The sequence below is a fragment of the Drosophila kikkawai genome, chromosome 2L, assembly GCF_030179895.1.
Source record: "Drosophila kikkawai strain 14028-0561.14 chromosome 2L, DkikHiC1v2, whole genome shotgun sequence".
In the NCBI taxonomy this organism is placed as follows: Eukaryota; Metazoa; Arthropoda; class Insecta; order Diptera; family Drosophilidae; genus Drosophila; species Drosophila kikkawai.
This window is the reverse complement of record NC_091728.1, coordinates 5,894,918-5,921,673: the sequence shown is the minus strand read 5'-3', so window position 1 is coordinate 5,921,673 and position 26,756 is coordinate 5,894,918. Positions and strand designations below refer to the sequence as shown.

The following is a 26,756-nucleotide window of genomic DNA, read 5'->3' as shown; positions in this document are numbered from 1 at the left end:
AATAAAGATTAAGATTAAGAAAAAAACATAATTAAACAGGCCTGACCGCAGTTCTTAATATGAAAAGTATATTTTAAAATTAAATATAATTATTATGTATAAAAATATTTAAAAATATACATATGTACATAGTATGTACAATGTAGATTACCTTGCATCATAATTGATAAGAATAATTCATCATTTTTGAATTACAATTAAACGTTTTAATTTATAGAAACAGTGTACAACATTTGTGTTTTAATAATATAAAAATCACGGATATTCCATAAAATAATATCTGGGATAATAATGTTAATTGCAAAAAGTTTGACTTTAATTTTTGACAAAAATAAAATGACTTGGTCCATTAGCGGTGTTTACACAAACAATACGAATTATTCTAAAGGAACCCCCACTGTGCCACTGTACTAGTACTATAATTAACCCTCTGATTTTATCTTAGTCAGTAAAACGGATCAAAGCTCGACTTCCTTAAATAATTATCTTTTTTGTAATTCTTCGCGAGGCGCCAGTTATTCTTCTTCTTTAATTTTTCTTCTTCCGAGAGCGCTCGCTCTCCCTCTCTTGTTAGTTTATGCTCTTTTTCCTTCTTTCATTCTCTCACTCGCTCTCACTTACTCTCAAACTCTCATAAGACATGCGCTTTGGGCGAGAAAATCGGAGAAAGAAAACGACGCACAGTAGCGCCTCTAGAGCAAAACCCGTTGTAAAAATCTAAAATATTGGATTCGGAATCTGCAATGATATCCATTTTCCGATTTTAAATTTTTTTTATAGAAGATATGAGCATTCAAAGTTGAACTTTGTTTCCATTTTTGCATATTAAGAATAAACAATACCCTATAAAATAGGGAATGAGTGGGAGTGGCACACTTTCCAATACATATGTACATTTTACAACAATTAGCTGTCAAATGGCGTTTAAATTATTTTATTATCTTATTTGGTTCAAAAGTTATGACTTTTGCAGCGTAAAATGAGAAAAGGCGCTACTGTGCGACGCCAGAGTGCGGCCGACTCTCTCTCTCTCTCTGGCTCTCACGCCAGAAATTATAAAAGGCCCGCGTCGCTACGTCACAACTGTTTTGAAAAAAAAACTGTCGTGGGAGACGGACGTGATTGTGCTTGCGGTCTCCGAGAAACCGAGAACTAGACTTCAGCGAGCCCAATGCAAACAAATATGATTTAAATTGATTAATTTACAATTAATAGAATTTAATTCGTGCGCGGCGGAGAGGAATAGCGGTTGTTCAGCAGCTAAAACTTAACGTATTTCAACGTGTGTGTGTATGAGTGCGCGAATCGGAAATAAGAATAAACAAGAAATAGGAAACAAAAACAACTCGGCATCAAGAAGTGTGGGCAAAAGTGAAAAGGAAGACGAAAGAGGAAATGCTAAAGTACAAAAACAAATACAACACGAACGAAACCCCAGAGTGCAAGTGCATCGCGTGAGTGTTTTAGTGTGCGTGTGCGGCAGCGTCAGTGTGTGTGTGTGTGTGCGCGCGGCGGAAGTAGAAACGTTTGACTTGCTCTTCTTCTGCTTCTTCTTACCACTCGAGTGCTTCGCATTTTATTTGCTCCGCTTTGCGGCTGACATTCGTCGCGGGCAGCGAATCGAAAACAAAAACAGAGAGCCAGGATTAGCCCCAAAAGAAAAGGCACCGCTCAACGCCCACTCACCACCCTCTAAAAGCGAAAACAAAACGCAAAGAAAAAACAATGGACGCCGTCTTCGTCATCAGCAGATAACAACAAGAAACACATCGAAATAGCAACAACAAAGCGAGGCAAAAGCTATAGCATTTCTGGGATCTGGACATATCCGCTTCCGCGTTGCTTCTGTCGCTAAAAAAAGCGCTCAAGAATCGAAGCCCAACGCAAACAGACGAAATCACTCACTCACCTTTCAATACGTCACCCGCAGAGCACACAGTGGAGCAAACAGGTAAGAAGAGGAGAAAATATTGTCACAAGTTCATAAGGATACAAAATATCTTGGGATTCCAAGATAATTATAATTAGCAGAAAAAGAACCGAACTCAGACAACCCAATTCATTAATATGTATTTATATGAAAAGCCAACTCAAGGATTTTAATATTACTCATTACTGATTAGGACAAATGATTCATGATTTAAATTATGATCAAAAGGGCAATTTTAATCATTTTGTTATTCTCATTAAAAGTATTTCAGTTCTTGTCAAATAATCAAACCACAATGAATATTACAGTAAGAAGAGTTAGAAATATTAAAAAACAAGTAACTTATTCGTTCTTTTTTAGTTACATCAGTTCATACGACTTGAGCAAGATTAAACAATTATTGTTCAGACTACATATATAATCGGTGTTAACAGACAGTTTCTCTGTATTGGCCCAATTGTCATCGTTGTTTTATTACAAAATGGTTAAGACACCGTCTTTTGGTACATGCGTTTCCCATAATACTACGTCACAATGGTCATGAAGACAGACAACAAAACAGAGTCTTGTCTGGGTAGCTGATAAATAATTGCTCCGCCTTAATCTTGTGCTGGTTATCTGCTAAATATGACTTCCCCCCACTTTGCTCCACTCGTCGCCTTACAATGTTTGAGTTTTTGGTCTCTGGTTGAGGTCAACAATTTGTCGGATCTACACGTGTAAAAAGATAACTTGAGGCTATATTTGGAGCGCACGGATAATGCGATAGAAGACGTCCGACCCGGTAACAAAGCTTTATCTAGGGTTGTATTTGATTTATTTGCATGTTATTTCAGAGGATCAGATTGTGGCATTTTTATTGGACTAGTTTAAATATCAAAGAGTTACAATATAATGATGCTCTTGAGCTTGGGAGTGGCAGGAATGCTAATTTCATATTTTAATTACTAGTTTTTTATCTGATTGTTCCGCAACACAATGCTCTTTTCTGTGTTAATCTAATTGGTTTTTCTTACCTAGTACTCCATTCTATTCTCATTAAAACTTTTAAAAACCCCTGGGGATATTACAAATTGGAGTAAATTAGTATTTTTAGGGAAGCTATAAACTTTATAACATATGTATATAGTATACTTAATTATTTAGATTGTGTAACTGCTCATGACACAAACTTTACAATTTGTATTCAATAATTTCTTTAAGTTTCGGTTGTTTTATTTGACATATGAATCGATATTCTAAGGCTCTCATTAGGATTCACAACATAACAATTGGATCGATGTGGTAATAAATTTTCTGATACAAATTTCTTTTCCCAAGCTTAGTAGTTGTGGGGCACGCTCCACTGATTCGTTCGTACTTTACTAGATCGATTTAGGTTGGAAATAGTGCTTTTTTAAGCCAACATTCCTCCACTTGGCATTACGGTACCTTCGGTGTGCTTCGGTAATGCTTCGGTTGCATCATGCTGGTTGTTGGGCCCCGAAGTTTTCCGCCTCCTCAGAGAAAACGGTAATTATCGGAGTAGCCATTTAGTGAGTGGTCCGTGCATGTCTTGGACTGGATATATCGGTGGTATGCCATATGTTATAGAAGTGGCTCATTCTGTGTTCGGTTCACGAGTCTCTTGTTGCATGCACTTTTCTATGGAAATGGAAGTGCAGTGAAACAAAAGCGGAGCGTTGAGCTCCAATTAGGGTGACTCTGCTGGGCGACTCTGGCTCACGTCAGCGAAATCTTATCGCCGGGGCGCTATGGCGAAAAGAAACACTCACACTTGCATAAAACCATATAGCAATATATTTAGCTATATGTATGTACGGTCATATGTATGTACATATGTATATAATAAAAGGAAAAAGTAAAACAGCCAGCAGAATTGTGTTTATTTATTTGCCTTTGCCGCCCGTCGACGGCGGCGTCGAACAAATCAGCCAAACAGTTCCTGCTTCTGCCGCAGCTACACATACATACATATACATACGTTTATGCGAATGAGGGGTTTTCCGGGGGGCTTTGAACTAGACACACACACCTGATCGTGCGCCACCTCCGATATTATATTTTGTTGTATTTTTTGTTAGATGAGAGCAGAAATCTCGCCAATAAATTTCATTATGTACAATACAAACACATACAATTAATAGGAGACAGGAAAATAGCTCTAAGGATAAGAGTTGTTGATACAAAAAATGTTAAAATATATTTTATGGTGTTTGTTATCAACATGAACGCTTAATTCAGTTGAAAAGCCAAAATATTATTTATCTTTAAATATTCATTTCGTTATCCGCACTAAATTCGTAAATTATACTTAACCTATTTAGCTGCTTATGACTGTACTACGGATGTATTAAGATTTGTGTCTCTATAAAAAAAAACAGTCTCTCTCTTCAATTAGCGGAAAACGAAATAATACTTGTAGACGCTGCGATTTCGCTTGGCGTTTTTCCTTTCCTGGTTCTCTCCCTCTTTGGCGCCCTTCCTCCTTTTTTCCGTACCTCTCTCCACCACCCCCTTGCCGCACCCCCTGAGACTTGGCCTGGTGACCAGCCGGCGGCAGAAAAGCAGCAAAAGCAGCGTAAATACAATAAATTAAATTCACTTCCGCATTGCTCCCAACAAAACAACAACGTAATGGGGGAACGGGTGAATGTGTGTGCGCTAGTGTGCAGTGTGTGTGTGTGAGGCAAAAGACAAACGACGTAAGAGAAAGAGCACAGCAAGTGCACGGAAGCGAGAGAGCGGGTCAAAAGTGTAAGAAGGAGGAAGGGAGACAGCGATCGCTTGGGAATCGGCGGCAGAAAAGCACAGGCGAGAAGAAGAGGAAGAGGGAGAGGAGAGAAGAAAAGCAAACAGGTATAAAAACTGTTGATCGCAGTAAAGAGCGAGAGGGAGAGGGCGACACACACACTCACAGCAATTGACTCACTCACACGTGCAAATCACTGCCAAGACAACAACAACAAAACGAGTATGAGCGTCGGCAAAATAAAGAAAGAGGAAGAAAACGCCAAGCAGCAGCAGCGGCACAGCAACAAAAACAACAACAATAAAAAAAACGCCTTAAAGCGGCAGACATATTAACACAAAATGCCGAACAAGCAAAGTGTATGTGTGTGTGTGTGACTCTCTTGGCCGCTCTCTTTTTTTTAGTGTTTATAAAATTTTCATGAAATCAAATATGAAAAAAGAAGCACGCTTAAAACATGACAATTTCTACAGAAGGGTTAACTACTTGAATATCTGATTTAAAAATTAAAATTAACAAGATCACATATGTACATACATACATAAGTACTTGCTCCTCTTAATGTTTATATGTAGATAGTTTATCAGTTCAGTTTTTGTTAAAAACCACAAAACCTTTACTTTTATCAATTCGGGTCACTCAAGGGTTAAGGCCCAAGGAACATTGCTCGCATTCGCTTACATTGATAAAATTACGCATACAGTTACACGTATTTTTTTGGGACTTGTTTTCATTGCTTTTATTTTTCTTGCATTTTTCTGTGCCCTTAGTATTTCTATTTTGCTGAAGTCATGGCACGCACATTTGTTTTTGTTGCGGTCTCTTTTTGTGCCGCCACTGTTTTGCTTTAAAATGCATGCGGAAGTTGCTTGCGTTCAATACAAATGCACATTTACATACATAAGAAAATACATCCATATAAACGTACATTTATTGTTGTTATCGCCCAGCAGATGTTGCTATTGTTGCCTTTACTTGAACACAAAAATTGCGAACCACTTGTGCGTTACTCTATATATCTCATTGTAACCCATTTTATTGTAGAGTGCAACGAAATCACACTAACCTGAATTTTGCCACAAATGCAACAGCTTCCATTACGCTGTCTCGAATTCGCGCAAAAAGAAAGAAAACTAAAAGCGAAAGAAAGAAACATATAAAGAAAGTAGTGTGTGGCAATAGTGGAAAAAATAGATTAGCAACAACAACACTTCGATAATCAACGATCGTGCGAATTTGCCATTAAAAGCGGTAAACAATAAAACACCCCTCAATATCTTGCCACATTTTTCTTTTCTCTCTTTATCTTGGCCACCGAGCGGCGAGCATGGGTAAAGCCACCAAGGATGTGTTAATAATAATAAACAAGTTGTTTTAAAGGGATTTCTTAAACTGATGAGATCAGTGCAACATGAAATAATTCCCACTTCTAGGAAGTGATTTACCGTTATATGTATATTTCTGTTCCAGTGAAAATTAAATCCCACTTGCATATGTGATTATTTGTCACGACTTTTGATTTTTAATGTCAACCTCATTCGCAATCCAATGCATTATTCCTATTCATTTTACATACCACAATTTTTTTATAGAAATAAAAAAAATATTATATTTTACTGCAAGATTGTTGACTCAAGGTTTATCTAAAAAGATCAAATTGTAAAAACGATGTAAACTTATTTCGGGATGTTTAAATTCTGTAACGTTTAAAAATATTTTTAAATATTTTTAAATAATCTCCCTATATCTTTATAGCGATTCTGCCGCCCATCTGGCAATCCATTCATCTTGCACTTCTGACAATTTCCCGCAATCTTTTCTCACGATCATCATTTCCCTATGTTTCCCAATTTCTGCCCGCAAATACACGCAACACACACAGGAACAGTAATACTACAACTAAAAAACTAAAACTAAACTCCACTCGAGTGCAATTGTTGTAGTAGCTTTGGTTATCGCCAGTTTGCTGTCCCGCCATCTCTCTTAAGCGTTCGTATATCGCCGTCTCTTTCGCCGCCTGAGTAACCTGTTGTGTGAATTATGTTACGAACGTAACGTGTTTCAAAATATAGGAAGTCTTGCTTGAGTTATAATACTCCGCCGAAAGAGACGCGAGGCGACGCGACTTTGGTGCTTTAACGGTGACTTGTAGTTGTAGTTATCTAACTACAGAGAGGAGGAGGAGGGTGGGAGAAAGAAGCGAACGAAGCGAAGCAACAAACAGAAAAAGCAAACACACACAAATATGCGCCGCATTTTGCAGTTTGTGGCACATTTTCCGTTTGGCACACATACGAAAAAGGAGCGCGGGGTAAAGAGGGCTCCAAAAAAGTGGGTGGCACAAAACAAGGGGTAAAAGCAAAGTAACATCAAAGCAAAAAGTAGAGTAATGTTGTTGTGGAAAGTCGTCGTCGTCGACGTTGTACGTCGATGCAACACAATTAGGTAATTTCCCTCCTCTGTTTCTTCTTATTGAACTCCGGGAAAGGGGCAAGAAAATCCAGAGAAAAACTTGAGGAAAAACCCAGGGAAAAGGGGACAGTAGTAGTAGTAGTAGTTGCGTGGTAACAACGTAACAGTTTCGGGTGCACCTAACTAAAACCCGGTGGCGTAACGTCAAAAAGGAAGTATCCGTAACGCCTCTGTCTACAGATACTGCGTTGACGATACACCGATAACTAGGCGAAGGCGTAGAAGCAAGGAGAAAATGGTTGAGGGGTCCGAGTTTTATAACCCACTAAGCACTGGACTTACTTTACCCCCCATTGCTTGGTAACAAGTGGTCACCTGGAGTTATCAACGATTGCCCACTATATGGTTTATCTAACACTAAAGGTATCTGTAATTGTTTGGAACATCGATAAAAGAAATGTCGGTAACAAGAATCAAAGCACTGGAAAATATCTGTATATGAAGTATGACAATCTCAAAGCAATATAATATTAGTTTAAATACTCTATAAATAATCCCTTCTTCAGAAAACATTGAAATATATATACATACATTTTTTAAAGCATGAGGCTTTGCTAATTTAGAAATGGATAATCTTTTTAAACGAAATTCCAATCACCAATTATAAACCGCAAATTGTAAAATATGAATAGCTGTTTTTGTGCTCACTGTAAGCGCAGTACCCTCCAAAGGAATAGAAAAAAATAGAAACTACTACCTGTAAGAACGGACTCACCTTTACCTGTTGAACTCTACAACAATGAATTGTGCTGAAAGCGGAACAGGTTCGCAACTTTGTAGGTGGTCCCTTTGCCATAATAATTGTCACTCTTGAGACCCCTAACTGCTGTGACCCTCTCAACCTCTCAGGACCCCGGCGGGCAGTCGTTTCGATTCAATCCCGACCCAAATCGACCCCTCGACTTGACCCGAGAGAGGCAGAAAGAAAAGAACGCACAATGAAGTTTTGGCATTTGGCACTTCAAGGAAATTGCATTCAAAGGCGGAAGGAAGAGGCTGGGACCGGACGGACAGACGGGGACCCTCCACTGAGAACAATGCTGCATTATTCCTACTTGAAAACCCAGCGGGCAGCGAAGAGGATACGTTTGTCCACTTATTGTGTGTCCTAAGTTACAATGAATTATGCACGAGGAATGCACAATTGTAGGCTGTATTTCAGGGCATTTTTATATAAGTTGAAAAAGAAGTACATATTCTTGAAGAATTTTTAACAATTTAGAGAATATCTAGAATGATTTAGAAACCTTAAGGAAAGGTTATTGTTTTGATCTTAATAATATTTCTTGTTCCAAGAAGGTCTTAAAATGTATAATTTAGTTTAGATAATTTCTTCACAATTGCTTTGAAATTGTTTGAATTTTGTTATTATTATTTATGATAAGGTAAACCTCTTTAAGTTCTCTGAAGCTCATCAGTATCTACCACATTATACTCCTTATATTTTGCAAATCATTCTATTTTGTTCAAGATTTTCACTTACTCTGCTCAACCTATCTAGACCATAAATAAAAGGCTCCCTCCTACTTTTAATTTAATTTTTAAAAAAGGTATTCTAGTGGGTTGATAATTATTTATTAGATAGTAAGTATAGTATGTTATGTATGTCTGTAGATATTTCCCCATTTTCTTTACTTTGTTTTTTAAATCGCATTTTGGCAAATCTTTCATAAATCAATTTGATTTGAACGCTGATAGCCGATAGCCTCTATGTACGTACATAGATAGCGACCCCCGAAAATTCCTTTTTTGTCACTCCGAAATTCGTACACTCTGCGTGTGTGCATTTGTTGGTGCTTTTCCTCGTATCTGCAAACAGGTGTGTGTTTGTGTGTATAATCAGTCGTTGGTCGTTTTTCTTTTTTTTTTTCGCTGATAAAGGCAACTGGAAAAAGCAGCACGGAACCAAAGGTTTGCAAGGTGGAAAGAGGAAGCAATCTAGGGGGCAGGTGGCAGGGAATAGAGGTGTTTACGATACGCAAGGGAGGGTGTTGGTTCTGGGGGCCGATTGGGGGGCTGCTGGGGAACCGGAAATGACGGCAGTACAAGAATTTACGCTTTGGCTTTTTGGAAAAGAAGGAGGGTGGCGGCGGACGGTGGTAGGGTTGAGTGGCACACTCGAGCAATTTTTGTCCTTTTTTTTTTTTTTGGTTCTTAATTGATACAGTAATCAGTCGCAATCCATGTCACCATTCCTTTTGTTTTTGCCATTATTTATTTATTTATTATTTTTACGATTCTAGCGTAGTATAGTTCCTTTTTCGAGTACAACCGAAGGCGAAGAAGAATAGAAAAACGGCAAAACAAAAGTATTTCGGTTTTATTTTTGGCTTCTTTTATGTTTTGTTTTAATCATATCGCATGGTTTTCACAAGTGTTATTATAATGATTGCAATTGTTGTTGCTGCTGGCCTGTTGGTGGTTTGGCACGGCCAAAGAATATTGGGCTGTTCAATTATTTACACCTTGATACGCAGATACGTGTTTGGAGATTATTTTATGGCCCATTTGGTCAGTGTAGGGTGGTGGGGCGGTCTCTCTTAGCACTTCAAAATGCGTTCACGCAATGGTCGCACCACAAAATATTAATAGGGTTCCCATGCCAAGGTCGTAAGGGGTAAGATCCTTGTGTAATGTTTTAAATTCTAAGCTAAGAATATTGTTTTGTATTATTAAAGGCTCTGATTTATTTTATTAAACTAATGATTTCCTTTCTTTTCTATATTTCTAGGTAATTATAAAGAAATTTGGGCAACCTAAACTTTGAAAACCATTAAGGACTGACTATACGTTGGGTGATCTTCTTTAAAAAAAGTCTAAGAAGTGAGTAGTTCGACTTTTCAATCTGTTTATATTTTGTCATGTTTCATTTTCTCCAAGAAACCAATTTTAATCAATAGTTTTTTAGCTAGATATGTTCACTTTTTCACTACAAGTTAACTGGTTCTTATGATTAACTAATTAGCAGTTCCTAAAAACTAATATTAGCCTAATAACGTCAGCAAAGAGTTCCTCAAAAACTCATCTTGTATCAAAGCACACACTTGTCAGCTCTCTTTTTCCTACTCAAGGAAGTCAGTTGTGTCTCTGCTCGAGTGGCTAAGAATCCTTCACTTTTTCCTCCTCATCTCCAGCACCAACTGGCACCTAACACGAAATTGTTTTATTAATGCTGGAATTACAGCTGGGATATTTTTCAAGCGAATGCCTGCCGCCGTCGCCATTCTGTCTGCGCGGCGGCGGACCAAGTGTCAAATGAAACGACAGCCTCGAAAATACCCTCGGGCCAGAGGAGGAGATGAACCCAAGCGGGTATGGGGATGGGGATGTGGATGTGGATTTGTTTGTGGGGTCCAAGTCAAGCAGGAGATTATATTATAATTTTCCAAGTAAGGCAAACACGAATTAAGACAAACAGCAAAATTGACACGAACAGCACGTAGCACGTTGAAGGAGCTGGAACTGGGACTACAGAGCGGCTGAGATTTCCGAGCTTCTGTCCGCTCTATTGTCGCCAAATTCATAATTAGCAGCGGCTTAAATGAGTTCTTAGCCGGCGGCAATGCAGTAGAAGGCAACCTCAAGAGATCCCCAGATCTTAGAGTCTATGACAATTGTTAGTTCTTGGATTGCCGGATTCTGGGTATTCCTCTCTTCTTGTTGATGTTGTCTCCTCGTGTGTGCACCGAGTGTGAGTGCACACTCTTATTATTTTCTTAATTCTTTATCTCATTAGGTCGGTTTGCCACGTTTTAGTGGCTACTTAAGAGCAACTTGCGGCATCACCAGCAATTGTTTATTATTATTGTGCCTACGACATCCACCACTCCGATGCCATTGTCCGTGCTTATCAAGCTTTTGCCCAGTGACTCCCCCTCTTTGTCCATATACTTATACATATATTATATGAGTATATGCATATGCAAGTGTTTATAATTATCATCGCTATTACGGGCTTGTGTGAAAGCAATCTCTCTGAAGAGAAGGCTTTCCAAAATGCGCGCCGCCCGTCAGCTAATCAGCTGCTCTCTTGAAATAACAACAAACCAAACTATCGAAGTGCACTCGGTGAATTCCGCCTGGAAACAACAAAATGAAATGGAAATAGTTGTAACAACACTTGAGGAAGGCATCGGCATCGTCATCCGCACGCTATTAACTTGCAAGTGCCGCGAATGCAATTCAAAGATTGATTCTATACACGTTTCCTGGATGATTAGGTGGAATCTATGAGTTCAAACTGATAGGAAAATCTCCGGGGATGAAGCAATCTTAAACAGTTTCCGTTCAGTCTGGTATTTCCCTTTTAATATATGTATTTGTATTTGTTCTTATCACGCAGATTACGTTTAATAACTTGTTTACGTTTCTTTCTAAAGAATTATTGGCTTTGGTAATCTGTCGAAATTATAAAAATGTTAAAATTCAGGGTGATCGTTAAAAAGTATTAAACATTTTTACTTATATTTTCCTTTTAATCTCCCTAAAAGAATTCCCCTGATTGAAAGTTCTTCTGAAGTATTTGTTTTATGGCCTTATCTGTAATCCGGTTCCGTTTCGAACTGACTTTTACGATGTTTGTAATGCTCTCCGTTTAATCAATAATTTGTGTGTCGCCCTTTTTTTTTTGTTCTCCGTCTAACCGCACCTCCAACTCGTTTAAAGATATGAGCCAATTTCCTGAACATGCTATAAAACATTAGCTCGTGTAATACACATCGTCTGTGATTATACATATATGTAGTATATACTTTTGATTCCCGTAATCGAATTGTCGGAGGAAGTGAGCCTCTGATGATGATGATATGGCCGTTGATGATGACTTCTACTCCTCATGCAATTGATAAACAATTCTTCCTGCTGCTGGTCTTCTCCGGACTCTGGCATTTCCTTGGCTTTGTAAATGTTTACAACCAACCTGTAGACGGATGGTATTAACTTACCCGCACATATGTATTCTTTATAGAGTTGTTTTTCCTTTATTTTTGCATTTCCCTGTTCCCTGCGTCTTGGAACCTGATTGTGATTATAGACAAGCGTCAGCGTCTCTCTGTGTTTCTGTAGCTCGAACATCCGCTTCCGCATTTATTAAGTGTCTTTCCACGACGACGACGCTTAAAACGTTCCACACCGAGCTCGGCTCAGCTCCAAGTTAGCCCAGCTCAGTTCAGCTTGGTTCGGTTGAGTTCAGTTCGTTTAGAACGTTTTTACAATTCAGGTTTGGCTGGCGGCGGGCTAGCTCTCGGCTTTGTTTTTTCTTCGCTATTTTTTCTGCTCGTTCTCCTCTGTAATTAAGATGCGAAGCGCGATCGTCAAAGTTCTTTGGCTCCGAATGCGGTGGGGGGGGGGGAGATCGGTGGATCTGGGGGATATGATGGGGATCGGCTGAAAAGAGGAGGAAGCAGCGGCTTCGCCATGCATGCCTAGATGTTAGCTATGTGTGTGCTTGATTACTAGTGCAAATACTAACTACCGGTTTAGATGCCCCGACCAGATTGTGCGAGCACGAAAAAAAAAAAATGTTTCAACGACCACTCGATTGCACAAAGAAAAATGAAGAATTGGTTCTTAAAGATTTTATTAAAAAATTGTTTTTGATTCTTTGTTGTTGTTGAAAATCAGTGCCCAACCCTGCTTTAAAAAGACAAAATAACCAACTAAAACCAAGAATATACCTACTCTAATTTTGTTGTCAAAAGACAAGCACCTAAGACCTTTTCGATCTTCAAAAATCGGGCTAAAATATCACTGAATTCGTACTTGGGAATTACAACTACATATTTGGTAAAATATTATTCCCCAAACAAAATATCCCGAATTTCCCACAGTGTAAGTGGGCTAGCTCGCTGAATCGCTGTAGTTGAGCTGCTTTCTGCTGGACTCCAGTCTAATTGCCCACAGGAAGCTGCAAGATCGGGCTGATCAATAGCTAACAAACAGAGCAGGAAGTCGCTAAAAGTCTTTCTTTTCTCAAAGGAGGTCTCGTACAAGCGAAGATGTGAAGGGGAGGCGAGGGGCGGGAGTCCAAGTCGAGTCGAGTTGCTCTATGTATCTATGCGTTATCTTATCTGTGGAGGGGCATATTTGTTATGAACTTACTGAAACTCAAGCAAATCGTAAACATTTCATAATATACATATATAAGTACATATAAACATTACGGTGGAAGTGCGCGACGACGGCTATAGCGGAACATGTTGTATCTTTTCAGTGCTGCTCTGTCTATATCTGTTGGTCTTTATCAGACCAGCGACACCTAAGACAACAAGTAATCCTACTTTTACAGACATATATCGCCATGTGAAGCGCCAAAGGCCTCCGCGGCAGGTGTGTGTGCATCAGCTTTGGTCGAGGACGGAATCTGGCACGGGCACGGGAATTGGGCCTGTGACTGGGGGATTTTATCGCCATTCCTTCATCAGTCTGATGGACAAGGTTCTGCCAGTACCGGTGTGGTAAGAAATCTCTTTACTTTTTATATTAAATGGGATCAGGCTATAAATAGCTTAGCTAAAACTTTGAAGATCAAAGAATTAAGGAGAGATAAGATACGGTAAATAATTTAAATTAATAAATTATCGTTGGCAGTTTAATCTGAAGTATAGATACTAGACACTGACTGTCAAAATTTCAACCAAGAATTAAGTTAATTATCTTGGTTTTTACACTGACCAGAACAAATTTGCTTTCCGCTAACGTGTTATCAATCATGATGATAGAATCTTGTTTCTTCCGCCATTTTCCAATTTGTAATTATTAGCTTTTAGTTCCAGTAACCTGCCTTCGTCTTCCCCCTATACTTCAATCTAAACTCAATTTACGAGTATTTGTGGTCTTCAAACACGGAAGCAAACTCATGTCAACCAACTCAATTGAACCCGCACTGACCCCGACCCCAAGCCAAAAGAGACGCACATGAGATGTCCACTGGAAGGCCCCTCCAGCTTGCCGGCAACCCCCTTTTCGATATAGAAGAGGCGAGCATTAAATTCTTGCTGCAGGCACAAGTCCAACAATGATGATGATGATGATGCTGCTGATGACTGCCTTATTAAGTTGGGATGCTAGCCAGGAGCAGGAGAAGGAGGCGGAGCTGAGGGGCAGAAGATTGATGCAAGTGCTAGAAAATCGCAAAGAGTTGAAACAAAAACACAGATGCGACTAATTGAATGTAATGGGCACAAATGATGCGGTTGATGCGGTCTAGGTCTACGACTATATCCAATCTCCTCTCTAGCAAACACCAGAAGTACACTTGCAGAAAGTGCTGGTTCTAGTTAAAGTATAAAGAAGGATACGGTTCTTCACATGGTGTTGATTTCTAAAATCAAATTTGAAAATTGAAAATAGGGAACTTAAACTTTAATAGGTTAGGTAATACTACTTATAAATACTTTCCCAAAAAAACAAAGCTTTCTTTTATAGAATCTTCTTCCTCAAACCCTCATCTTTTTGTAAAGAAATTACATTACATTGCCAATTCTGTATTATTTCTTTCATCATGAATATTAATATATAGTTTTATCCATTTTTCCCTCAATGTAAATTGTGGATGAACCCTTGTCATCTTCCCCTTTTGGAAGCAAAAAAAACTAGAATGATTTTGAACTCTTGTCTGGGCGTTTGATGAACTCATCCATCCATGGTATGGAAATGGAATATCTGGCTGGAAGATCTCGCATCTTTCTTCTCCATCTCCTCCCTCTCGATGCTTGAGCTTCTTCTTTTTTTATTTCTAGGTAGTTAGCTACCGATTCGATCATAAGCATTATGATAATGATCATAATGATGATGCTGTGCTTTTGCGCCCTTTGTTTTCCGATTGTTCCAATGCTCATTATGAAGTCGGATATCTCTCTTGTCATGAGAATGATCAGCATAGAAGCGCTGTGGTTTGAGTTTGCATATTTATACTACAAAAACAAAAAATACCGAAAAGGTTATCGAACGTTTGATATCATTAGGCAGTCCATCTCGCTCCCCCTCTCGACACCCGACGAGCATATAAAGATGAACAATGAGGCAGCAGAAAGAGTTCCAACAAAAAGCAAAATAAAAGAGTTGGAAAATAAAAAAGCATCGACTTGAAGCTGAGGTTTGAGCTACATTAGAACAAACACGTCACGTAACGCCTCCAGCAGCTGTAGATTTACCCATTTCTCTCTTTCTTATTTTTTTTATCATCGAGCAAAACAAAAGAGATCGGATTTAATGTTGGCCAGATCTTGTCGCCTGATCAAAAGAGAAAACTACAGTGGTCAGAAGTGGGTTTATGTATGTTATAGTTAAATTTTTAAAAAATAATATTTTTCAGTATTTGGATTCACTAGATTGTATCATAAAAATCATAAAATAAATGTTTAAAGAATATTTGATAGGGTCATTATAAAGTCCCAATTTCCCAGTGTTCCGGGCATTCTAATGACCAGACACTTGGGAATTATAGTCACACGCCTACATATTTAAATTATAGCTTGTAGGATCCTTATAATATCCCAGTGTATTATGCATTCTAATGACCAACTAAAGTGTTAGGTGGTGGGAATGCTTGTGGCTGTCCTTTCATTATTTTTAATAATTTACAGCTACCGCAAGCTAAAGCCAAGATCGAGCCATAAGCTTCCCCCAAAAAAAAAAAATGCGTAACGATGATTGATTTGCCTGGGCTTGAGCTTCCCTTGTTGTTAGCGGCTGGGTTTGCTCCAAAAAAAAAAAAATAAAAAAAACCAAAAAAATAACAACAAAACAAAAGAAAAGTGCCTACGGCGCTTTAAGCTGAGCATATAAACTGACGATCTAGACAGAAAATGAACCGCAGACATTTGGTTTTGTTTCCCCGCTGCTTCGCATACTCTTTTTAGTTTTATTTTGGCTTTTTGTTGCGAAGAAGAACCCGGAATTGGTGTCGTTTTTGTTGTTTGTATTTTCTCACTTTATTTATTTTATTTTTCAACTTTTTTTCTTTTTGTATCGGTGAGAGGTTCCAATATATGATGTACCCATACAGCGACACAAAGGCAAACACAAATAGCAAACACGATACGCTCACGCGCTTGTTATGCACGCTCAGCAGCAGCAGCGTCTATGAGGAGCACTCTGAGGGGGGTTAAGGGGTGCAAAGTTAAGGTAAATCAAGAGTTACGAGCGTTGTTGCTGTTGCTTCTTAAATATATACACGGCGACGCGACTGTTGAGCTGTGAGCAGTTATAAAAGCAAAGCAGGTCGTTGACTTAGCTATTTGGATTTTTGAATATTTCTGCTTTTTTTTTTTTGCTGTTTATTAATTGAGTATTTGATATGAGCGAGGAGGGGAGCACACACACATATGGTTATATCTAAAAGTTGAAACATACACGTGCAAAAAAATAAATATATACATCCATATCACAGCGACTTGAACTCGAACCCTAAGGAAACTTGTGGCATTACTCATAGTTTGCCCACAGTAATTACGTTTTCGATTACCAAATAGCTTTCGAAATTGCTGAATGATTATAGTTACATTTAATTCCAACAAAGCTTCGTAACTGTTTCGGCTAGAAATAATTGTATAAACAAATGTCATTGATCAGCCAGATCGGTAAACAAGAATATATTGTTCAACAGTTATTTAATATGTGATATTACATTACCCAAATAAATTCCATTGATGCTTTCTTCTGTTGTAATAAAATAGTAAAGAATTTCTTAACGAACGCAAAACCTTGAAATAAGGCTCAAAATCTTTTGAATTTCCTAAGTTACCTTTACAAATGCCTTTTTGTAAGGAAGTAAAGTTAAATTTACGATCCTTGATTGGCTGATTGAGAATTCCAAAAGATTCCCTTACATTTACACTCAAAAACCTGAACCTTGAACCATGAAAAGAACATCTCCCGCCACGATCAATATTGATTCGATCGAACACGGGAGAGAACCCCAAAGTGAACTCATTGAATTACAGATAATTTAAGGACTAGGGTCAAATCCCTTGGCTTTAGGGGTTGATTTAGGGCCAAACAACGAAAACACCAGCAGAACAACAACAGAGAAGGAGAAGGCAGAGATAAAGGAATTCGGGCTGCACTTGAGCTTGCTCAAGGAAGACCTCATAAAAGAGATCAAATGTCAACGACAGCTATAGGGATAGCACCACCACCATCACCATTGGCACCACTTGCCTCGTCATTCTTCCTTTTGAGTTACTCCACTCCACCATTCTCTGATGCCGCTTCCAAGAAGTCCTACAAGATGTAAAGCAAAGTGCACAGCAGAGCCTGCGGAGGATCAGGTAGGAGAAAGGAGAAGGACGGACGCATTTCCTCAATGCTGCTCCACTACCTGATAGTTGCACTGAGGGAAAATGAGCACTAGGAAATGGAAAAACTGTTTTGTGGAAGTTAAGTCGAATGTCAAGAAAATAGACTAGAAACTAACAATATATGTCCTTGTTTTTATACTTCTTCTACAGTATTATTATTATGATGTACTTATTTTGATATATAATTCACTAGATTTGATACAAATTTGTATCAGTGTAGAAAGGGAAGAGCGTCAGAAGTAGCAGAAGCATCAACAGAATCCCTCTAGCTGTCCCCTTCTTGCACCTTCCCCCTTCGATCGACTGTTGTTGAGCCGTTAATCTTAATGCGCCATGGCTGCTGTCGCTTCTGTCTCTCTCTGCGTGTTGTTCCCTCTTCCTCTCGTCTCTTCTTTACCTATCAGATTTTCTTATTTTCCCATCATTCTTACTGCGCAGCACTTGATGCACCCGGAGACCACTGCTGGAAATCAGAGGCGGGCAGGCGTGGCAGGGGTTCCGAAAGCGGAGAGTAGAGGATGCGCCTGCGGAAATTACTCATTAACGCACAACTCTCGATTGCCTGCCTGCCTGGGTGATTCACTTGCCAGCTGGAATTCCAGCTGCGTCTAGGAGTGCCGATCCTAAATGCCAGTCGAGTGTCATCTTAGGGAAGAGCACAGCTACTATATAGCAGGCTTGGATTATAGGCGAAATCCGAGCTGGAAATAAATGTTAACTTAATATAAGATTTATTTGTGAAAATGAAATCCTTGGGGAACAATTTTAAAGTTTCTGTTTAATTCATTTATTCCATGATTCATTTTCCCCATGATATTCCATATTCCACGATGACTGCAAAATCGTTATTTGAAATGAATGTTTACTATGGTGCAGAAAGGAGCATTGGAGGGCAGTTCACTCAAATAAAATCATCGTTGTGATTAATAAATTCCCTGATATTTTCTCCATATCGAAACCCTTTATGCAGTATACATATGGACTGAATAGAGTTGAAATCCTAGCTGGTAATACCATTTAACTTGATCTTATCTGATGCCTGTCCCACATAATCCTTTCCATTCTCTATTCTCTAGGAACTCTTTACCTCCTCGACTTCCTTATCCGCCTTTCAGATCTCCCATGTCCCATTTTCTAGCATTTCCGATCCCACGATCCCACACTCATACACCTCCCTCTCACTTGGCCAAAACGGAAATATTGCAAATACTCATCGAAGAGATACAAAAAAAAAAAAAAAGGGCTCATGGAATTCTTTTAACCCATTTGCTTGTATTTGGTTTCCCAGCTTTCCTTCCACACCCCCTGGCATTTATTTCTTGTTGTCTTTCTTTTCTAAACTGATCGTTTTATAATTTTCGTTTGTAATTTCCGTTGAAACCGGTTCGAGATCGTTGGCATACCTTTACCTCCGATTTTAAACTACCTGTGTGCCTGACTTGATTTCCAGCGAGCGAGGGAGCAGCAAGCAAAAGAATGAGCGAGGTGAGTGAATGCTGCTGCTGCTGCTCCTCTTCTCTTCTCCTCACCGGATTCTTCTCTGCCGCGCCTCCTGTGCCGCGCTGAGATTTAGAAATATTCTTTATACTCTTCTTATTGCGTGCGTGAGACGTCGTTCGGCCAGCGAGCCTCCGACAGTGCCCCTACTCTGCCTCTTCTATGCTTCAAGTTGTGGCACTGAAAGAAATTATGACAATGTTATCAGTAGAACTCTGAAAATTTATTCAATTTAAGAGTGCCAGTCTGGGAAGCTCTTTATATTAATCCACGTTTCCTTGTAAGTAAGATATTATAAGGAAGAGGGGCTATCTTTCAAAACCGTTTCTATTATATCTTACGATTTCTTGATCTATTTTATTATCTGAAAACTTGGAAACTGAGAAATTAGTATCCAAAGATTCTGATGATTTTATGTTCTGAAAAAAATCCTTTGTCTTTAGTTATATATTATATATTAGTATTGTATCTTTAAATTTCTCCCAGTGAGTCTCCCCACATTTTCAGCGTCTTCCTGGGCTGGTGCCCTGCCTTCCTTATTGTTGTTTCTGTGGCTGGGGCTGATGAGCATTCATTTGTCATTTTACTACGTGCCACCGACTCCAACTTTTAGCCGAATGTTTATTTATTTTTTGTTGTTGCCTTTGCTGCTATTGCTGGTGCTGCGGAACATGTGTGCACTAGAATATATGATTTTATTTTAGTGAAAACTCAACCATGTGTTGTGGCAACCGAAATAACACGTAGGATCGTTTTTGTGCCAGTATATGTGTATTTATGGTGGAGAAGAGCAGCGGCGGGGCATCAGCATTTTACCTCTAGGCCCTGGCTCTGCTCTCTTCGAAAACAAATAGATCGAATCGGAGATCATACGACCGACCCCCTCTAAGCCATGTACATGCACAATAAAATATTCAAGGCGATTATTATCTTCCTCATCATCATCGCCATGACTGGCTCCTCTTCCTTTCCCTGTGTTTTCCCCACCGAATCCCAAATATTTGATATTCTCTCGCCCGCCAGCCAGCGATCACTTGTTGAAAGCGCTTCCCGGAGAATGAGGAAGTTTCTTTCGGGGAGAGCGAGACCAGACCGACCCGCCAAGACAGCCAAGAGTCGCGACGAGATGTGGGATAAATTTGAACATGTGTGCGCACGGGTTTTTGTCTTGGTTTTGGGATTGGGCACGGGTACGGCCACGGGCACGGGTACGGGCATTGGGCAGGGAAATCGTCTGGTCGGAGCTATGGGGAAATGGATACAGCACGGGACAAGGAAATAGTCGGTCTTCAGGAATTGTGCAGCATATTTTATATTTATTGTCTCTAACTGGTCTAATAATTAGTTGTTTCTTTAGTTCTTTTGTTTTGGTTTTTAAACGAGCGATATTTTTCAAAAGGCTGATCACATAGGGAGGGACTAGCTGTGAATATATCCATATAATGAAGGTATCTACTTTAAGTTACAAAGTATATTATTTTTTAAAAGATTACTTATGCTCATATAAAGCTAGTTTTCTAAAGACTTGAATATTTCAAAAAGTATATCAAATATATTTTATTTGGCCAACCTTTCCCTTGGCTTGGTAAACAGGGTGTTTCTCGTTTGGCGGGTGATCCAGCTCCACCTCATCCTCATCCTCTTTATTCATCTCCACCGACTTTGACTTCAACATCGACTCGCTGCTCTCTTTACCCACTGGCGGATTTATTAGTTGCCCCATCACAGCAACAGCAACAGCAACCGCAGCAGCAGCAACAGCGTCTTTCTCCAACAACAGCTCTTGGTCTGGAAACGGGTTTTCAGCTTGGAATGTGCACTTCCGTTTGCTGCAGCCAGATACGAGTACGGGTATGGGTATGGGTATGGGTAGGGGCACGAGAGTGGGCAATGGGCACGGCGCGGCTGCTTTCGAGTTTCGAGAGACGTTCGACTTGGTCCGGCCGCTGCCCCTCCGCATCTCCCATCTTCATGTGCTTGCTGGTGCCATCAATACATTCGCTTATGTTGAAATCTTTACAACAAATGATCACCATCGTCGTGGAGCGTGTGAGTGTGTGTATACTTCGTCTTTGGACTTGTGAGTGTGCTTTGGGTTTGTACACATCCGGAATGGCAGTGTACCGTCGCCGCCCATGCACACCAATACCAATACTGGGCACACACGCCCGGAGGAGATCACACATTTTTGGTGGAAATTACCATATTGAGAAATGTACAATTAAAAAGCTCTATACGCCAAGTCATGGGCTATTCAGTAATGTACTAGGGTTGATCCAATTCGTAATTATTATTATTATTTATAATATATAATTTTTGATTTTTAGTTGATTTTTAAGTGACCTATTTTTTTTATATCCGCATTTTTGGCTAAATGAAGGTCTACTCCAAATTGAATCCAAAGATTTTTACCAAAGTGTCGCTGAATTCTAACTTGGGAATTTTAGGTGCAACAAGTGGGTTTTAATCAAAATAATTTTATATATTGTATTCCTTTATATGCGTAGGGCACTCCTGGTTCGTGGTGGTTGGACCGTTTATTTTTTATTTTGGACAGATCTTCCCCTGCTCTTCCTGCTCTCCTTCCTTCCCTCTCACCTCTGCCTGCGCCGCGGTCGCTGCGGGGGTGTGTTGCTGCTGCTTCTGTCGGAGATCCGAAGATGCCTGCCGAGAGAGACACAGAGAGAGCGTGATCGTCGCTGCCTGATCCTCTGCTGCTGCTGCTGCTTCCTCTGCCCCAGCCTCTGCCACTGCTGAGTGAGTCACGCTCTCTGCGAGATCGAGATCCGCCAGTTTGCGCCAAGTAGTGATCGGATGCGCTTGCCCGCTACATCTTCACACTCACACTCACGAGTAGATCGGCTCGGTTCTGTTGTTGTTTTTATTCTTGCGTCGGCATCGGAGATATATTATTTGTTTATTCCTATTCCATCCATCGGATCGGTTGCCCGCGACGATTATGAGGAAATCTGATTTGGTTGGAATGCGAATGTCTGTCTGAGAGTCGTCGCAGCTCTCCCGCTTGCTCTCACGGATCTGGATCGTGTGGTATGTGTGTGTTTGTGTGGTGTCTGGGAGTGAGCTTCTTCTCCTCACCTCCAATCCCCCGGAGAGGAGGAGCAGCAGCAACAGCTAGGTGATGTGTCCGCTCAAATATTTCTCTGGCGGAAGTGTGTCGAGTGATCAACAACATCCATTCCATTGGCACATCCTTTTCGCTTGGGAGCTCGCTGCTCAGCAGTGAACTTTGATCCGTAGCAAGAGCAAGAAGAGCCAGTGGTGGTGGCATCCATGCCCAGAATTCGTGGTAGTTTTCCATATGTGATTTACCAAAAATTTTAAATAAACAAAAAACTTGCAGAAGAAAATGAGTCAAGTGGATATGTGAAAAGAGTGTGTTTGCATGTGTGTGGATTATGTGTGGTTACTAAAAGGATATATCAAAATATAAGAAAGATATCTCAAGACCAAACTTTAAAAACTGATATATATAACGAGACATATTGCGATGTTTTGAAATAAAAGTGTTCTTTTTAAATAATTCTCTGTTGAAAAAACTAATTTAACCTCGATTTTTGTATCTTATTTTCAGATACCCCAGTTGAAGGCAACTCTAGTGGCTACCACTACTGAGATACGGATCCGTTGACCAGGAGGACACTTCCTTAAACACTGTGGCTGCATGTCCAAAATGAAAATGCTCCCAGTACAGTTATCGTTGAATTCGCTGAATCCCGGCATCTGGAGCGATGTGCTCTGGCGCTGCCCCCCGGCGCCGTCCAGTCAGCTCGCCGAGCTGAAGACACAGCTGCCCCCGTCCCTGCCCTCCGATCCGCGCCTGTGGAGCCGCGAGGATGTGCTCGTCTTCCTTCGCTTCTGCGTCCGTGAATTCGATCTGCCCAAGCTCGACTTTGATCTCTTCCAGATGAACGGCAAGGCGCTGTGCCTGCTGACGCGTGCAGACTTCGGCCACAGGTGCCCGGGTGCCGGAGATGTTCTGCACAATGTGCTGCAGATGCTTATCATTGAGTCGCACATGATGCAGTGGCATCTGCCCAACAGTCCAGTGACGCCCACCAGCAGATATCCCCTGTCGCCGCACAGCCACCCGCCGACGCCCACGTGGCCACCGCTGAATGCTCCGCCAGAGAGCAGTCCCTTCCACAGTACGCCCCACGGCCTGGCAGGTCATCATTTTATGGCACCAAACTCTGTGACGCTCAGTCCGCCGCCTTCAGTGGATTCTCAGGCGAGTAGTCCGCCGCAGGCTCCCTACCAAAACGGAGGAGGAGGAGCACCTGGAGCGGGAGCAGTAGCAAATGGCGGAGCAGGAGCCACAGCCACCTCGGTAGGCACGACCAGCAGCAGCAGCAATCCCACATCTTCTAGTGCCAGCAGCACCGGCAGCAACGGCTCTCAGCCTAACATTATGCCCATGAAGGGTGTCAGCAGTGCCAGCAGTAATCACTCCGATTCCGAGGAGGAGTATTCGGAGTCGAAGCTACCACCCGCACCGCTGTACAGCGCAGGCAGCCCGCCGAGCACACCCATTCTGAAAGACATCAAGCCCAACTGGACGCAGCAGCTGACGAATAGTTTCGTCAACTCGTGGTCCCAGCAACAGCAGCAGCAACAACAGCAACAACAGCAACAGCAGCAGCAACAACAAGCTGCCGCCGTGGCAGCAGCAGCAGCGGCAGCCCAGGCGCAGCAGCAGCAACAACAGATGCAGCAGCAGCAACTGCCGCAGAAGCTGACTCTCGATAATACAGCCGGTCCCGTGTTGGCACCTGCCGGAGGATCCATCTCGGCTCCGACCACGCCCAGTTATATGTACAAAGCCAAGCGGGAGTTCTTTCCAGAGAACTCTGAGCCCAATACAAGTAAGTTTAAGGGATAAATATTCTCAGAATTTTTAATAATTAATGTCTACCTCGGTTTATTCTAGATGGTCGCCTGTTGTGGGACTTTTTGCAACAACTGCTGAATGATCGCAACCAGAAGTACAGCGATCTGATAGCCTGGAAGTGCCGCGATACGGGCGTCTTTAAGATCGTCGATCCCGCCGGATTGGCCAAGTTGTGGGGCATCCAGAAGAACCATTTGTCGATGAACTATGACAAGATGTCGCGTGCCCTCCGCTACTACTACAGGGTCAACATATTGCGCAAAGTGCAGGGCGAGCGACATTGCTATCAGTTCCTGCGCAATCCCACGGAACTGAAGAACATTAAGAATATATCCTTGCTGAGGCAATCGACGCCGTCGACTGGCAGCGGTGCTTCATCTATGCCACAGGCCCCTGGAAGTCCTGCTGCCGTTCAGAACTGGAATTCCCAGCAGCAGCAGCAGCAGCAATCCCAGCAGCAACAGCAACAATCGCCCCAGCGTCCCGCCTCGCGTAACGGTCCAATGAGCCTGCCCGCCGTGGCAGCAGTGGCAGCCGCCGCTGCAGCAGCCTATGGTCCACCGCCCACATCGCCCCTCTTTATGCATGCGATCAATGGAGCCTTCCACTACCTTTCGGCGGCGGCAGCTGGTCCGCCACCCAATTCCCCTGCCTTAAACACACCGTCGGCGATTGGTGGACCTGACAAATTCCAGTTCCATCCCCTGAAGCTGGAGAGCAACGGTTCGGGATCGGGTTCGGAAAGCGCAGGTGAGGACTTGAAGCCAACGGATCTGAGCGTGAGCAGCAAGAACAATAATTCCGCCAGCAACGAGGACTGCTATCCGTAAGTACAAAGAATCTCTCCTGAAACATTATATTTACTAAACTCTCGCAAAACCTGCAGGCTCATCCGCAATGCTGACGGTCTGACCACCATCAAGCTGATACGCCACAACAACGATCACCAAGGAGGAGCACCATCGCCAGGAGAACGGTCACCCAAACCGGATGACCAGCAGTCCGCCGCCGCCGCAGGCATCACCTCCAATGCCAGCTCACCCAGGCCGATGGATCAGGCCAGCAGTGAACAGGCTCTGCCGGTGCCCATGGACAGTGATTGCAATGGCGGCGAATCGGAGGATTCCTTCCGCCACATGCGGCAGTAGGAGGAGTCGTAGCAGCAGCAGCAGTATCCTGTGACAATCCACACATCCAACTTCTTCCTCCATCCTTCCTTCCTCTGAACGCAACATTACCTGAGCTAAAAAAAAAAAGAAAAGAAAATATGGGACCAGCACAACAAGCGCACAGACATCTAAGAGGGAGACTCATCTGCTGGACATAGATCTGGATGGCTTTCGTTTCAGAATGGATTCTTGTTGGAGGTAATCCTTGGAGTCCTTTAGGCTGTAATTTAAACATTTAGAAGAGTTTAAACTAGATGAAAATGTTGGTTATTACTTTCTTAAAGGGAATTCCGATTAAGTGTCCTAAAGATTATCCAATGATTACCTCTGGCGAGTCTCTTGCCAAATCTTCTGTATATAGAAAACACAACCATGTATGCATACATAACATATATATTTTATAAATCAAGCAAACATATTTATTAAGTTAAGCTAAGCTAAGGAAGCAGAGTGAATGTAAGTAGATATCTTGAGCCGGCGCAGCGCAGCCTTCGATATATGTGCCAATTTCTACATTTATCAAAAAACAAAAAAAAAGAAAAAAACAAACCCCAAACACACACATCAATCATACGAGAGTAGCGCGTAGAGAGTAAATTAATTAAATAAATAAATTAGCAAATAGCATATATAGAGCGTAAGTGTTGCCACCTTTGAGCTTTACAAATGTTGCCTCAACAAAATGGTTTCAAATTAATGAAAACAAAAAAACAAAAAAACAATTGTTAAAATACGAGAAAATGAAGGAGAAATATGAAAATTTGAATTGTTGGCGTAATTTGTTAATATAAATATACAAAACAAATCAGCTTAGAACGAAGAAAGGCAAATTAATTAATTTCTTGTGATAACAACAACAGAATTATCTTTGATTCACACTATTGGCACATATGGTCCCAAAAAAAAAGAGCAGTTGCCAACGAAGCTGATACAGTTTCGTTTTAAAGGATAATAACAATAGCTGTTCTTTGCTTGTTTTTGCGGGATCAGCCTGAAAAGAGAGCTTTCAAAATTCAATTTCAATTGAGACCCTTAGCCCTAGATACACTGCAACAAGAGAACACACACACATTAAAAATATGATATACATACATTTTATATATATAATAAAAAAGAAAACATTGGCTTCCATTTTTATAGCAAGCATACATATATGTATACACATTAGTTTTCTATTATTATTATTATCATTATGATTACTATTATATTATTTGTAATGTTAGTTTACGCAGCAAATGAATGGTGTTCATTTTTATAAACATTAATCATACGATCTTTACACCCACCCCTCTTACCTCCTCAAACAATAGAAAATGTACATTTCAAGCACTTTAATAATCGTATTAAACAGAATTGAAGCGAGTTACGAAAAGGAGAGACATCATCATCAATCGCACGTTCATACATTTAGCCCGTAGTGTGCAAACTCTGTAATTATTAATTAATGTGTAGGAACTACGTTAAAAAATCATTTTCTATTTGTTTTTCGTACGCCTTAAGTTTAAACACACACCGCCAATAGCTAATAATTAGCACTCTAGTGTCGCCACAATACCTGTTCTTCCATTTGAAAACTTTATCTTTTGATCAATATACATAATTTATATATGTATAAAAAAAAAACAAAGGAAACCAATTTATATGCAATAAATAAATTGAAAACTGAAATCGATCGATTTTGTTCTTATTTTGTGTAGTAAAGTGTACATTTATTACGAATCCCAAG

The 26,756-nt window shown here is 40.7% G+C and overlaps 1 protein-coding gene across 2 annotated transcripts; it reads left to right on the top strand.

Annotated features, from left to right (window-relative positions):
• Nucleotides 1-1,112: 1,112 nt before the first annotated feature.
• On the top strand, nucleotides 1,113-26,702 carry aop (anterior open). Of its 2 annotated transcripts, none has more exons than XM_017166617.3 (4): nucleotides 1,113-1,951; nucleotides 22,545-23,835; nucleotides 23,901-24,687; nucleotides 24,748-26,702. In XM_017166617.3, the coding sequence occupies exons 2-4, from the start codon at nucleotides 22,635-22,637 to the stop codon at nucleotides 25,007-25,009; spliced, it is 2,250 nt and encodes a 749-aa protein (XP_017022106.1). In that variant the 5' UTR covers nucleotides 1,113-1,951; nucleotides 22,545-22,634; the 3' UTR covers nucleotides 25,010-26,702. The 2 variants fall into 2 exon arrangements, with proteins under 2 accessions (XP_017022106.1, XP_017022107.1); XM_017166618.3 differs by lacking the exon at nucleotides 1,113-1,951 and adding an exon at nucleotides 21,719-22,000.
• The last annotated feature ends 54 nt before the right edge of the window (nucleotides 26,703-26,756 follow it).

Coding starts and splice junctions, on each gene's coding strand:
- aop (XM_017166617.3), top strand. CDS start 22,635: ATGTCCAAAATGAAAATGCTCCCAGTACAGTTATCGTTGAATTCGCTG. Junction 23,836..23,900: donor GAACTCTGAGCCCAATACAA/GTAAGTTTAAGG, acceptor GGTTTATTCTAG/ATGGTCGCCTGTTGTGGGAC. Junction 24,688..24,747: donor AGCAACGAGGACTGCTATCC/GTAAGTACAAAG, acceptor CAAAACCTGCAG/GCTCATCCGCAATGCTGACG.